We start from the raw sequence: 14,536 nt of genomic DNA, 5'->3' as shown, positions 1-14,536 counted from the left end.
TAGCGCTCTACGTAATTTATCGATCATTGTTGCTTTTTTTATACCTTTCATATGAGAAGTTATTGTTGTATTCTATATGTTATGTTAAGAGAAATAAGAGAGAGATCGAACTAAATATATTGCCTCCAAAGTTCTTATTTGATGAGTTACAATATAATCATGATCCAACAAATGATTATTAAATGACTGATTCACTCAATCAAGATCATATCAAAATCGTATTAGACACCTTGATAAAATCACTACATTATTTAATTATACTATCTCTATACTTCATTAAAAGTTCTATTATGAAAGTGATATTATCTTTAAAAATTAAAAATTTACTAAATTATCAACAAATTAAAAATTATTAATCTATCAATATATTAATATTTTCTAAATTAATAAATTTCTTAATTCTCATGGTTCAAAAACTATTAATTTTTATCGAAGTTCTACCGTGGTTTCTAAGGTTAATATCAGTATTCATTACTTAGTGGTATTGGTCAAACAATTGCCATTACAATACACGAAACCAGTCAACTGAGAAATCAAGGCCATTTCGAACCGTTGACCACCATGTCTAAGAAAGGTCTTCTGGCGAATACCGATATCTATGCATGTAGTGCAATGATTTCGCACACCCTTTCAACATCTTCATTATGAATGAAGTATTGTTAATTTTTTCAGAAACGAGCGGCTAAAATTGGAGTTTAATCGTTTGGTCAAATATTACATAGGGATATTAAATGAGGATTTCCTTCCGTAGACTGAGTCAGTCAGACCCTTTTTCACCAAACTCACTCACAAAAATTCAACAACTTTGAAGCTATGATTTCTTAAATGTTAAATTAAATATGTTGAATAGACTTTCACTCATGTTCAGATTACCACCAGCTATATGCTCTGCTCATGAAAAGATGAATTGCTTCTGCAACGACTGTAAAGAAATTTAAGCCCAGTCAATTGAATATAAAATTTTGCGTCAATGGTTTCGATTTCTTTTTATTCCTATTTCTAGAGGAGCAGTTGATCTCCATTGCAATAAAACAGAGTACAAGCTTTTTTGAATAACATGAAATTATGAAAACGATATTCCTTATTTTTCCCCTTTGGCTTCGGATCACTTAGAAATACGCAGATACAGATTACAAGTATTGCCAAAATAATAAGGGCACTAAAACGAGGACAAAAGTTGCAGATGTCGAAGGACTCGCCTTTCCTGCAAAGACCAAGAATAAAATTTTATTAAAATGAAAAAATTACGGAATTTTTATATACATCTACAAATCTCACCTCAGAATGACAAAAAAATTAAAAAAAAAAAATTAGTCATGTAGTTTGAGCGCGCAAGTGCATGGTACCTTTCTGAGTTGCGGAATTTGTAGATTCTTGTGATGCTGGCGGCTGATCAGCCGTCGGTGTCGGTGTCGGTGGGGGTGGTAATGATGCTGGTGATGGAGATGGAGATGGAGATGTCGTCGGGGCATCAGCTGTGACGTCATAGAAACGACCAATCTCGTAACGAAAATTACAACTGGGTGCGATAACTCTCCCTCCTAGTCTTCCATCACAACACTTGGGAAGCAATTCGGTGGCATTATTTAGGCAATCAATGCATTGCTGCTCAGACAAATCAGGGGTACACTGCACAAGTGCATATATGGTTTGAGAGCCTGCACCTGCAGACGTATTGGCATTTCCTGTTGCAAATTTATCACCTGGGGCTGCTTTAATTTTCAGGCTATCCAACAAGCTTTTTACAGCCTGATTGAAGGTACTTGCATCCGATGCGTTTTTCAAGTTATACATCGAGAACCAGGGCCCGAATTCCATGTTGCCAAAGAAAAAGCGGTTTGAGTACCTTAACATACAATTATCGTACCATATAATAGCCTCCTTCTCGTTAGGACAACGCTTTGGGAGCTCAACAGTAGCAGTAGCGATGCAACTGCGGCAACTGTCTGGCTTAACATCTCCTCTGCAGAGTCCCATTGCATTAACTTTATCGAGATTTTGGCCATAGGAGATATTGAAAAAGCCAGTGTCGATTTTAGTGTTAGAGGTGAGGGATGAGAGTAGGTGATTGAGATTTGCTTGGTAGGTACTATTTGCGGTGAAGTTACCCTGGTTGCTTGAACACACGCTGTACAGTGCCGTATCCTGGACTTGGGCAATAGTGAGAGCAACAAGTTGTAAGAGAATATTGGTGCAAAACACGAGTAAGAATCTTGAAGAAGTCATTGCTAATTTGCTTTAGTCTCGGTTCCGTGTTTCGGTCTTTAAAATACAAAATTTGCTGAAGTCAAATCATGATACGTTAGTCTTGGGAGAATAAATTCTATGATACATTTGAAGTATCACGTGAATCACATAATAAATAAATAATATTATGATATACGTGTATTTATCTTAGGAAAAAGGACACAGAGACCCCTAATGTTTGAATAAGGGACATAAAATCCCTTAATGTTTCAAAAAAGACACTCAGACCCTAATTGACTAACGGAAACTGTTTATTTTAACAGAAATTATAATTTTAAAGTGCAATTACCATTATACCCTTATAGTATATTAAAAACTAATTGTTCATTGTCCAATTTATCCCACAAACACAACCAGCAACCAAACGCGAGCACAAGCAGCAGCCAAACCCGAGCACAACCAGCAGCCAAACACGAGCACAACCAGCAGCCAAACACGAGCACAACCAGCAGCCAAACGCGAGCACAACCAGCAGCCAAAAGCGAGCACAACTAGCAACTAAACGCGAGCACAAGCAGCAGCCAAACGCGAGCAATTCCAGCAGCCAAACGCGAGCAGTTCCAACAGCCAAACGCGAGATTTCAGCAGTTCCAACAGCACAAGCAACAGCCAAACGTCGATCGACAGCAGATCCGGCAACTAGACTCGGTCTCGATCCACGCACGAGCAGTTCCAGCAGCTTCCGGTAGCGCGAGCAGCAACTTCCGGCAGCCCCAGCAGCGTTCGGCGAGGCAAACCGTGAGTGTGTTAAAAGATTTGTCTGAAATCAGTATCAATGCGTGTGTGCGTTTTCAGCCAAACGCGAGATTTTAGCAATTCCAACAGCACAAGCAACAGCCAAACGTCGATCGACAGCAGATCCGGCAACTAGACTCGGTCTCGATCCACGCACGAGCAGTTCCAGCAGCTTCCGGTAGCGCGAGCAGCAACTTCCGGCAGCCCCAGCAGCGTTCGGCGAGGCAAACCGTGAGTGTGTTAAAAGATTTGTCTGAAATCAGTATCAGTGCGTGTGTGCGTGGGGTTTGTTTGTGCGTGTGATGCGTGTGTGGGTTTTTAGTCAATTCACTTGTTTTTAATTTGTAATTACGATTTTAACCTTTTAATGATTTAACGGAACGATTTCCGTTAGTCAATTGGGGTCTGAGTGTCTTTTTTAAAACATTAAAAAAATTTATGTCCCTTATTCAAACGTTAGGGGTGTCTGTGTCCTTTACCCTTTATCTTAAGAATTATTGTGTAAAAAATAATGGTATTAAATTTAGTTATATGTATTGCACATACGTATTAATGTAAGAGATCATGGAGTGGGTCCCTGCAACTTAGTAATTGGTATACGGGTTTTCCACCGATCATGATGCTTGCTGCTTTGTCCATTGGTCTTTAATAAAAATTGAAAAAAAAAAACTTTTTTTCTGAGGGAGCTGCAACCTTAGGTTCAACTTAAGGTCTACGGCAGTGGATCTCATTAGGACCCACTTACAGCCGTGTGAGGGAGCGCACCTTACGTTAAACGGTGAGGTGGGCAGACCTCTGGTTTGAAATGATGATCCGCTAGTCTTGTCAGAGATAATGAAAGTGTGTCACTGCAACTTGTAGCTGGTTCCATGAGTTTTTGTTTTTTTTTCCAATCTTGACGTTTGGTCACCGTTTTCCGTTGACTCCTATTAATGTAAAAATATATACCGTTGACTCCTGTATTGAATATATAATAAACACAAGTAGATTTGAGATAACATGAATCCACACAACAAATTAATAATTCATTCATCAATATATTCGGGTTGAAAACTAACAAATAAATGGAAAATATTTTAACACAAAATCCACATATCATTTTTTCATTAGATGATTTTATTATCTTGTATATATACTTTGGATTTAAGAAAAATATCCGTATTATTTGCTCTAAATAGCATCACGAAAAGACTTTTTAAATAGAGTAATGATATAGTCACAATTTTTTATACAAACTTATGTGGCATGATAAAATTGGTTAAATTAAATATTTTTTGACCCACATATTTTTTTTTTAATTTTATATTTTCATTCAACCAATAAATTGATACCACGTTAGTTTGTACACAATAAGTTTATACAAGAATTTGTGGCTGTATCATCACTTTTTAAAATAATATTATTGAAGAGAGAAGAGCATTGTCTCATTTAAATAATCTTTATTTAAAAAGTCTTTTGCAGTCTTCATTTAATATTATATTTTTTTTTATCTTTTTATTCTTGAAGAAAGATAAAGTGTTATAATTGCTATTATTTTGGTAGAGATTTTTTTTTATAAATATAATATAAACTTATTTTTATTTAAATAATCTTTTAAGAGATGAAATAAAAGGACTCTTTTGGTGCTGCTCTAAACTTTTTAAAATACGTCTAAACCCGACACTGCTTTTATAAGTTATTATAATGTTAACTTTATTAATTATTTTACTATTTCATCCTTTGTTTTCATGTTTGGAAACATGAATAAACTAAAATAACTTTTAGTAAATACAATTATTATTAAAAGTGGAAAATAAAAAAAAGTGAAATTAAAATTTGTAACAAATAAATATTAGTAAAAAAACACAAAAAAAAATCTTTTTCAAATTTCTCATCTCATCCATCTCACGGTAAACAATACAAGAACAATCATCCTCTAACTTATTTTATCTAACAAGAAAATAATCAAATTCATCTCACAAATAATGTACTAAACAAATTCAAATTACCAGATATTTAAAGTAGATATCCATGGAATTGTATTACTACTCACCTAGACCTTTGGCTTCAAAATTAACTAATTTTTCAAGCAAAATGCAAGACTAAATTAAGGCAATTTAAAAAAAATGTATATTACTTTAAAATAAATTTATTAAAACAAACGTGAATATTTATAAAACATCCTTTAATCGAGTGATGATACAGCCACAAACTATTGTACAAACTTATTTTGTAGTTTGTATAAATTGATGTGTTATTAATTCATTGGTTCAATGAAAATATAAAACAATAGAAATAAATCATGTGGGTCAATAGATATTTAATTAAACCAATGAATTAACATCATATCTGTTTGTACAAAATAAATTTGTACAAGAGTTTATGGCTATATTATTACTCATTTTAATCTCTCATCTATCAACACTTTACTTAGCTATAATTCTTGTTTTCTCACAAAGAATTATAATTTATAATTTTTTCATTTATTTAATAAACGTGAATATTTATGGGAAATTTTCATTTGGAAGAGTAGAAGTGACGAAGGAGGAAATCATTGTTTTTTTTTTTTTTTAAGGTTAATTTTACCTTGAAGTCTTGACGACTTGACGTTGAATAGTATGGATTGGTGGAAGCGTTTCATTTAGTGGCTCTAGAAAGGACGAGAAAGCGACGGGTACCAAAAGTCCAAGAGATAAAGATAGCGCGTGTTACGGTGTTAGTGTCTTTCCACGTAAGTCACTGTTAAGCCCTCAGATAATGGAAGACCCGTACCGAACCAAACCGTAGCATTTGGTCAATTTGGAGGCCTCTGCTCTTACGCTCGGTCGTCTATCTTTCTCTCTCTATATTTATTTTTAAACTAATCAGAAAATGGGAAATTTAAATGAAGAAGGATTTCTTTATTAAGTTTCGCTAAGGTTGCTTTAGCATCAATTTAATATTAATATTTTTATCCTTATAAAATGCCAAATTTCTAAAATAGTATTACTTTTAACTTCAATTTTTTTTATTTTAAAAGAAATTTCTTTGTTTTTAAATTATGTATAAAAACTACTTTATTAGCATGATTATCAATCATCAATTAAATGAACAAAATATATTTATGACATGATACTTTTGAAAGTTTGTGTTGATAAACTTGTATCATTTATAATTATGTATGGTAATTATTGGATTTCATGTAAAATGTTAGATTATAGGTCATAAAAGTAAATATTTAAATTATTAGATGCAATAACATAAGTTTTTTTTTGTGTCAGATTGATTATATTATGTTATAAGGATAAAATAGTCTAAATATATTTATTTTAAAATATTTTTTTATATATATAGTTCAAAGATTGTCAAAAGTCCTAAGCCCAAAAAACAAGAAAAAAAAAGAAAATGGTGGGAAGGATTTAATTAATTCATTAACTAAAGTACTTTTTTATTTGTATTTTCTTAAAATGATATGAATTTATTATAATTATTTTTAGAGAGCAAGGCGGATTTTGGAAAAAAGAAAAAAAGAAAAAAAGTGAGGTAGAAATATCTCCACCTCATTTATTATCAAGATATGGAAAAACTATTTTGTACTTTTTTTGACGGGACCTTTATTGTATCACTTATACCTTTGGTAAATAGGTGAGAGAAGCAAGTTGAAAGACATTGGAAAAGAAGATAACGGAAAGTCTGGAGAGTTAAGTGTGAGCAGGCGTTGTCTGGTTTTTGATTTGTCAGAACAAATGTGTCGCTTACTACCCATATAAATGGAGATTACTGGTTTGTGCAAATTGGGGTTCTTGTTGGTCCCACGTCTCCGTATTTTCTAAGGCTTCCAGTTTGATCACTATTTTAATTTCTAGGGGTAAAAATAAATAAATGGATTTAAATTAGTTTAAATTTTAAATATAATTATATATTTAAATTTAAATGATGTTTTTTTATTTTTTTATCAGTTTCTCCAATAATAAATATTGAGTTATTTATTCTTTAAGACTGAAAATTAATTTTTTTTTACATTTATGCTCTTAAAATTTTGAATGTTAAATACATGACAAATATTTCAACGAATATAAATAAGATAGTATTTTATTATAATATAAGTTATGTTCAAGTAAATACCATCTTTTAATATTCTAAATTAGAACATTTTAATTATTTTTATTGTAGTTTATGATGTATTATATGAAAAATATTCATAAAAGATTGTAAAAATAAATAACTCAAATTTCAAGAATATAAAAAGATAAAAATAAAAATAATAGATTGGGAAACCCGATACAAAATCATCAGGGGCATAGCTGAAGGAATGGTTCCAACGGTTAACAAAAAAGGAACAAAACCATCGCTGATCGGCCTCATCTCTTCTTCATTCTTCGTTTCTTGTTGTTTTTTGTTGTCACGACGGCGTGATCAAATTCGAATAATCAAACCGCCATCTGTGAATGTATGTACTCACTAGATCCATACTCAACTTCGCTTCAAGAATCTTTTGCATTCAGCCAAGTAATATTAAATTACTAGTGTTGTAAACTACGAGTTGCGGATGAAAGTGATACTCGGACTGGGATGTGGGTACTGCTTAGGAGTTAGGAGCTGGGAATTTTAGTTTCATGTCGATGGCAACTTTAATGAATACAAACGGACGACACTGAAACTGAGAAATCCTAAGATGTAGGTCAAAGTAGAAGATACGAAGAAGAAACCAAGAGAGAAAAATTTGGGTCCGGGTTCAATGGAGGTTTTAGGCCCAAAAGTCTGGGTCCGTGGCCTGGCCCGAATTTCTGGTATGCTTTAATCTTAAGAATGTCAAGTGCTTGGGTTGCTCGAGTAGTTGAAAAATAATTTTATTTGATTGGTTATTCGAGTTTAAATTTTTGAAAAAGAAAAATGTTAAAAGATTAATTTAAATTTTATCGCTTTTCTTTCTTTAAAAAAAAAATGTATTAGTCAAAATTATTCCTCGAGTCTTACAATATAACATAAACTTAACTGATGGACAGAAACTTGGGTTATGTAATAATTTAACTAGTATAGGTTAGCCCAAAAACTTAATCCGGTAATTTTTAAGCATCATTCTTTAACAGTCCTTCTACTTTAAAATTGGAGTAGAGGTATTAGTGCCCCTCTAATCTCCTATTAAAACCCCTACTATATGTTTATACTTTACCCTTAATTGAAATTACACTAAAGGACAACGTAAAAATAAAGTACAAATTATTCTATAATTCCAGTGAACTTTTTGCACCCATTATACCACTTATAAGTTTTGAAATCAACAAAAAACAAGAAAAATATTTTCAGAGTAGTTTCTGAAAACTAATCGTCATGTCACTATTTTAATTATATTACTAGGAAGTTTATTTTTTTTTCACTAAACTATTTCCCACGATGGCCAGGATTTGCCGTCAACATCCGATAGAGTTGTTAGTTTTCAAGAAGTTGAAAAGAATTTGTTTGTGCCTATGAAATAATTGCAATAAGTTAGAAAAAATATTGAACTTACGTACTGACGAATTTATAATAATTAAGTTTAGAATTCAATGCAGCAAATTGCAGTTTACTTATTACATCACCCACGTATTTATGCCACTACAATATATTGAGCTTCCTCGTTGTCGCTATGGATTTTCGAAATTTTCAAGCTCAAATGAGAAGTTTGAGCAATTGACAAATTTCAACAAACGCAGCTGCTAAAGAAAATGAGCATGGAGATAAATTTGTTTTATTCGTGAAATGGAGATTTGAAAACTGAAACAAGCAACAGAAAGTGACAGATGGGGGTTTGGTCAAAAGTGATTTTTTGGGTGGGGGTGGTGGGGGTTGGTGTTGGTTTATATGTGGAAATTGATTAGGTTTTAATAGAAGTAACATGATACTTTAAATTATTTGATCGTGTATTTTTAGAAAAGAAGTTTTAAGAGATTAATGGACGGGTGCCAATAACTTCGCTCTAAAATTAAGTCATATGTCTGGTTTTAAATATCAATCTTCAATAAAAATATTTAAAATAGCAAAAGTTGGAATTTCTTGATTTGAAACCAAACAGTATCATGGTTTTGATTTGATTAGAAAACATCAAATTAAATCATATCTCAGTTTATCCTGATCCATGTCGTGGGTCATTCCGAAGCCATCTCCAAAATTCAACAATCCAAACCCATCTCCAAAAATCATCATTTTAAAAAAAAAATCAATAGAATAACCCAATGAATGCGCTGTTGTTGCTTTAAGTTTTAAAATTATTTCAGAAAAATTATGAACTATGTTTTACAATTCTGAATATCCGAATTCAAAACCATGACTTTATTGTTTAATCATACAATATTTTTGAACAAAGAAGAGCAAAAGAGCAATCATGATTTTCACGCTGAAAATTCCTCATTGAAAAACGCTGTCCACGACCGAGTTACAGATAACGATCGACCTTCCACCCTCACTCTCACACACTAGCCAATTGGCGCGATGGAAAAGAAAAGTTGGCAAGGCTTCAAGAGTCGTTGTGGATTTGCCGACAGCTCGTATGCACCTTGCGCAAGTAGACGCGGCGTGCGTGGATAACTCGCATCAACAATCAATCAATTTATTTTTCGGTAAGCTTATATAGTGTTTACTTTTTAAAGTGGGAGTGAGAAGTGTAAATTCCTCCCACTTCAGTGTTTACTTACAAATTTTAAGAGGAGAGTGGGAATCTCACTCATGGATCCCACCTAATTTTGGAGTTGATGATTCCCACTTCTTTGGGGGGAAGTGGGAGTGGAAATATATTCTCCCTCTTCTCTTTTTACCCTTATATTTAATAAAATAAAATAAATAATATTTTAAAAAATATAATATTTAAAAAATAAAATAAATAATATCATATTTATTTAAATGATATTATTATATTATTTTATAAATTATATTTATTAAAAATAATAATATTAAACATATTTATTTTATTAAATTTAATAAAATAAAATAAATAACATCATATTTATTTAAATATTATTATTATATTATTTTATAAATTTCATTTATTAAAAATAATAATATTAAACATATTTAAATATAATATTATTATATTTATTTAAAAATAATAGTATTATATTTATTTAATATTATTAATTAATAATGATAAATATTTTATTCTATGAAAATATTAATTTTGTACTATATTATTAATAATAATGTTTCATTTGTGTTGCTCTTATTAATAATTTTTTATTTACATAATTTAAATTTAAATTAATAAAAAATTGTGATTTACATCATTAAGAATGTTAATAATTATTATTAATTTACAAATATAATAAAGTAAATATTTTATATTTCAAATATATTTTATATTAATTTTATAATTAAAAACAATAATTCTTTAAATAAGAGTAAAACTGTAATTTAAAATCATTTACTTCCAATTCAAGACAATGTAAACACATAAATTAGATTTTAGTTTTAATTTCATACTTTAATTTTAGTGTAAGTAAATAACACACTCTTATTCCCACTTCACACTCCTAATTTCATGATTCTCACTTCTCAAAATTTCTATTTCTATCCAAAATGTAAGCGCTCTTTTAACTGAGAAGACTAGTCCAAGCATATAGTGAAGCCGCCTGCCGTCTCTTTGGAACCAACTTTCAAAGACTCTCACGTGGAAATGAAGTCAACCTCTCGATTGTAAGAGAAAATCTTACGTGGAACTGAAGGCAGACACGAGGGGACTGCCTTTTTGAATCGTGATTGGATACATTAAAAAGTTATTGCCCCGCAAAAGGGATATGTCCTGCTCAATTAGATGTTAATATGGCTAATGTATTGGTGGAAGCAATAAAAGCCCTTCCGGCAAAGCAACTACACTAGCTGTACATTAATATGGCTAATGTATTTGTGGAAGCAATAAAAGCCCTTCCGGCAAAGCAACTGCACTAGCTCTATTTGCTCTAAACCGTATATTGGTCGCTGATCTCTCATTGCTCTTCAACTAGTTTACTTTAGATATATAATGGGTTTTAAAATTTTGCTTGGTTTCGTTTCTTACATGCTTCTGAGTATCATTCGTCTTACCTCCGGCCAGACATGTTACGACACAGGAAACTTCACCACTAATAGTACCTACGGTAAGAATCGGGAACTGTTTCTCTCATTTCTTGCTTCTAACGTAACCGCGAACAAGGGTTTCTACACTTCCACCATTGGCCAAATTCCCGACGAAGTTTATGGTCTTGCACTCTGCAGAGGAGATTCTACTCCAGAAGCATGTGCCAGCTGCCTTAATTTCACAGTTCGTGATATGATGAAGAACTGTCCGAACCAAAAAGAAGCAATTTCATGGGGAGGAATGGATTTTCCATGCGTTGTACGCTATTCAAACCGCTCTTTCTTTGGAAAACTAGAGCTGAAACCTACAGAATTCAACCATAATATAAATAACATCACTTCAAGTTTGAAACAGTTTGATCGGATCTGGAGGAGTTTAATGGATCGCGTACTGGCAAAAGCTTCTTCGGGCAATTCGAAGCCCAAATTTGCAACTGAAGAGGCAAATTTGACAAGCTCTGAAACGATTTATGCACTAATGCAGTGCACTCCAGATATATCCCAGAGTGACTGTGAATTTTGTCTACGTCAAAGTATGGCTGATTTGCAGAGTTGCTGTTATGGGAAAAAAGGAAGTTATGTTTTGGGACCCAGCTGTATATTTCGCTGGGAAATGTATCCATTCTATGGAGCTACTGCCGATTCTTTATCGCCATCTCCTCTGAGTCCACCCAGTACTACTACTGATACGACAACCACCAAAGGTATTTTCACGCCCACCGCCACTGTTAGTATTTCACTAATATCCAATCTCAACACGAGTTAACATTCGCGCATATCTCTATGATTTATTTTTGCAGACAAAGGAGGCAATAGCATTTCATCTGGAACTGTCATAATCATTGTTGTTTCTACGAGTATTTTCATCATTGCACTTGTTGCTTTGATCACTTGTGTCTTTCTACGAAGGAGGAAGCAGAAGCAGGATCTCACAAAAGGTTAGTTAATTATGTGCTTTTTCCCCTGTTATTAAAAGGTTAAATTTTACATGTGCTACAACCAATAAAACGACTTCCGCCGAAACAAAGAAACCAATCTTCTTTGACAAGGATTTTTTTGTTTTAAAATTTTTTTTATTAATTTTATACAAATCTATATGCTAACTTATCGTTATTCTGAAGCTGATGAAATCAATACTGCGGAATCCTTGCAATTTGACTTCAGCACCATCAGAGATGCAACAAATAACTTCTCCACAGATAATAAGCTTGGACAAGGTGGATTTGGTGCTGTTTACAAGGTACTTGAACCATTACATGAACGTCGAAAATAATGCTGATCGTTAGTGCAAATCATTTGGCACTTACCCTGTGTTTTTTTTTTTGGTAAAATGATTTCAGGGAAGGCTTTCACACGGACAGGAAATAGCAGTAAAGAGGCTGTCTAAAAATTCGGTTCAAGGAGAACTAGAATTTAAAAACGAGGTCCTATTGGTGGCCAGGCTTCAACATAGAAATTTGGTTAGGCTTCTAGGTTTCTCCTTTGAAGGAACCGAAAGGCTTCTCATCTATGAGTTTGTGCCTAATTCAAGCGTAGATAAATTTATATTTGGTAATGGTTGCACGTTTCCTTTTAAGCTTTTAAAGATATTATTCCAGTTATCCTAATTCACTCATATTGCACTTTGTTATTTAGATGCTTGTCTAAATAATTAAAATGATCTCGTTAAAGCAGATGTCATGAAGGACTCTATTAATCTACACTGAAATTGATAGCATCTATACATAATTAAATTCTCTTGACATCGATGCAAATTTTCAATGCATCAAATGTTGCTATTCTTGTTTGTGTAATATCTCCTGTAGCTTGTTGTTTATTACCTTTTTGCGACCAAAATTATAAGTTTTGTGGCTTTTGTAAATTGGTAGATGCAATCAAGCGCGTGCAACTAGATTGGGAAACCCGATACAAAATCATTGGGGGCATAGCTCGAGGAATTCTTTACCTTCACGAAGATTCAAGGTTACGGATCATTCATCGTGACCTCAAAGCAAGTAATATTCTTTTAGATGCAGACATGATTCCAAAAATTTCAGACTTTGGAATGGCAAGGTTGTTTGAAATGGATCAAAGTCAAGGCGATACAAGTAGAATTGTCGGGACATTGTAAGTATACGGAGATGAACTTCAGATTGTTCATTTTATGTTTGAAGTCTAAAATTATATTGACAACTTTTTCTTTTTTTCAGTGGCTACATGGCTCCAGAATATGTAACGCGAGGGCACTTCTCCATTAAATCTGATGTTTTTAGCTTTGGTGTGTTAGTCCTGGAAATCATCAGTGGTCAAAAGAATAATAGTTTCCGTATTGGAGAGGAGGCAGAGGACTTACTGACCTACGTAAGTAATAATCTTCATATACTATACTAAGGTCTGAAATGTTAAGAGATCAAACAAAACATTTAACGCCGTTGTATTTTTTTGTAGGCATGGAAAAATTGGAACGAAGGAACAGCTTTAAATATGATAGATCCCACATTGAGGAATGGTTCCAGTAGTGAAATAATGAGATGCATCCACATCGGATTGCTATGTGTTCAAGAAAATGTTGCAAATAGACCAACAATGGCTTCGGTTGTTGTCATGCTTAATAGCAGCTCTCTCTCCCTGCCACTACCTTCGCAGCCTGCATTTTTTATGCGCACTACAATGGAGCAGGATAATTTGGAATTCACCGCATCTGATCAATCTAAAAGCGGTTCCATCCATTTTACAGTCAATGAAGTTACAGTTAGTGAGCTAGACCCTCGCTAACTTTCTGGGACAGTGGCTTTATCTTTAAGCAAGTTTGTACTATGATATTTATTGTATGAGATGAATTTAGATCGATGCTAATCTTTTAAAGATTTTGTCTCATTGCGTATTGTTAATTACTTATAGAAGAGAATTAAGAATTAATTACATATATATTCTTATCAAATTAACATAACATCACAACTTTGTATATAACAAGAGTAGTTTAAAGATTATATCATCAAATCAATGTAAATCTTGTCCCATACGTTATTTTAGGTAATTGAAGCTAAGTGCCAAAATAATTTTCATGATTTTGACCCCATGTTACACTCCTTTATGTTGATTGTAATTAAGTCTTGTCAGTATAATTGTAATTGATCCCAAAAGTTGCAAAGTATGACCAGAGACCACCCGATACCGAAGGGTTCATGACTACCATGCCATTAATCAAACAACGACTTTGATTTTAAATTTACGTGTGAATGTATTTTAAAATGAGTTAATGACAGAAGTAAAAATGACAGGCAAATTACCGTTTGTAGGAAAATGGGTCAACAAAATGGGACTCAATATCAACACTCGAGTGAATGTATTTTAAAAGGAGTTAATGACAGAAGTAAAAAAGACAGACAAATCACCGTTTGCAGGAAAATGGGTCAACAAAGTGGGACTCAATATCAGCACTCGAGTGAATGTATTTTAAAATGAGTTAATGACAGAAGTAAAAACGACAGGCAAATTACCGTTTGCAGGAAAATGGGTCGACAAAGTGGGA

The 14,536-nt window shown here is 32.8% G+C and overlaps 2 protein-coding genes across 2 annotated transcripts; one reads left to right on the top strand and one right to left on the bottom strand.

Annotated features, from left to right (window-relative positions):
* Nucleotides 1-973: 973 nt before the first annotated feature.
* On the bottom strand, nt 974-2,252 carry LOC18052712 (cysteine-rich repeat secretory protein 38). The gene is made up of 2 exons (XM_006449059.2): nt 1,347-2,252; nt 974-1,204 (listed from the first exon to the last, which is right to left on the bottom strand). The coding sequence occupies exons 1-2, from the start codon at nt 2,224-2,226 to the stop codon at nt 1,131-1,133; spliced, it is 954 nt and encodes a 317-aa protein (XP_006449122.1). The 5' UTR covers nt 2,227-2,252; the 3' UTR covers nt 974-1,130.
* An 8,508-nt stretch (nt 2,253-10,760) lies between these two features.
* On the top strand, nt 10,761-13,850 carry LOC18052711 (putative receptor-like protein kinase At4g00960). The gene is made up of 7 exons (XM_006449058.2): nt 10,761-11,729; nt 11,826-11,963; nt 12,147-12,265; nt 12,366-12,576; nt 12,894-13,131; nt 13,215-13,365; nt 13,453-13,850. Exons 1-7 carry the CDS (start codon nt 10,931-10,933, stop codon nt 13,777-13,779), a joined length of 1,983 nt encoding a protein of 660 aa, XP_006449121.1. The 5' UTR covers nt 10,761-10,930; the 3' UTR covers nt 13,780-13,850.
* The last annotated feature ends 686 nt before the right edge of the window (nt 13,851-14,536 follow it).

This window comes from Citrus clementina, unplaced genomic scaffold (assembly GCF_000493195.1).
Source record: "Citrus clementina cultivar Clemenules unplaced genomic scaffold, Citrus_clementina_v1.0 scaffold_2, whole genome shotgun sequence".
Lineage (NCBI taxonomy): Eukaryota > Viridiplantae > Streptophyta > Magnoliopsida > Sapindales > Rutaceae > Citrus > Citrus x clementina.
The sequence above is the reverse complement of the archived record's forward strand: the minus strand, read 5'-3'. Positions and strand labels throughout refer to the sequence as shown.

Excerpts from the sequence above, each read along its gene's own strand:
- LOC18052711 (XM_006449058.2), top strand. The coding sequence starts at position 10,931 with ATGGGTTTTAAAATTTTGCTTGGTTTCGTTTCTTACATGCTTCTGAGT. Across the intron at positions 12,266-12,365 it reads GATTTGGTGCTGTTTACAAG|GGAAGGCTTTCACACGGACA; the intron begins GTACTTGAACCA and ends AAATGATTTCAG. Across the intron at positions 13,366-13,452 it reads CAGAGGACTTACTGACCTAC|GCATGGAAAAATTGGAACGA; the intron begins GTAAGTAATAAT and ends ATTTTTTTGTAG.
- LOC18052712 (XM_006449059.2), bottom strand. The coding sequence starts at position 2,226 with ATGACTTCTTCAAGATTCTTACTCGTGTTTTGCACCAATATTCTCTTA. Across the intron at positions 1,205-1,346 it reads AAATTCCGCAACTCAGAAAG|GAAAGGCGAGTCCTTCGACA; the intron begins GTACCATGCACT and ends TGGTCTTTGCAG.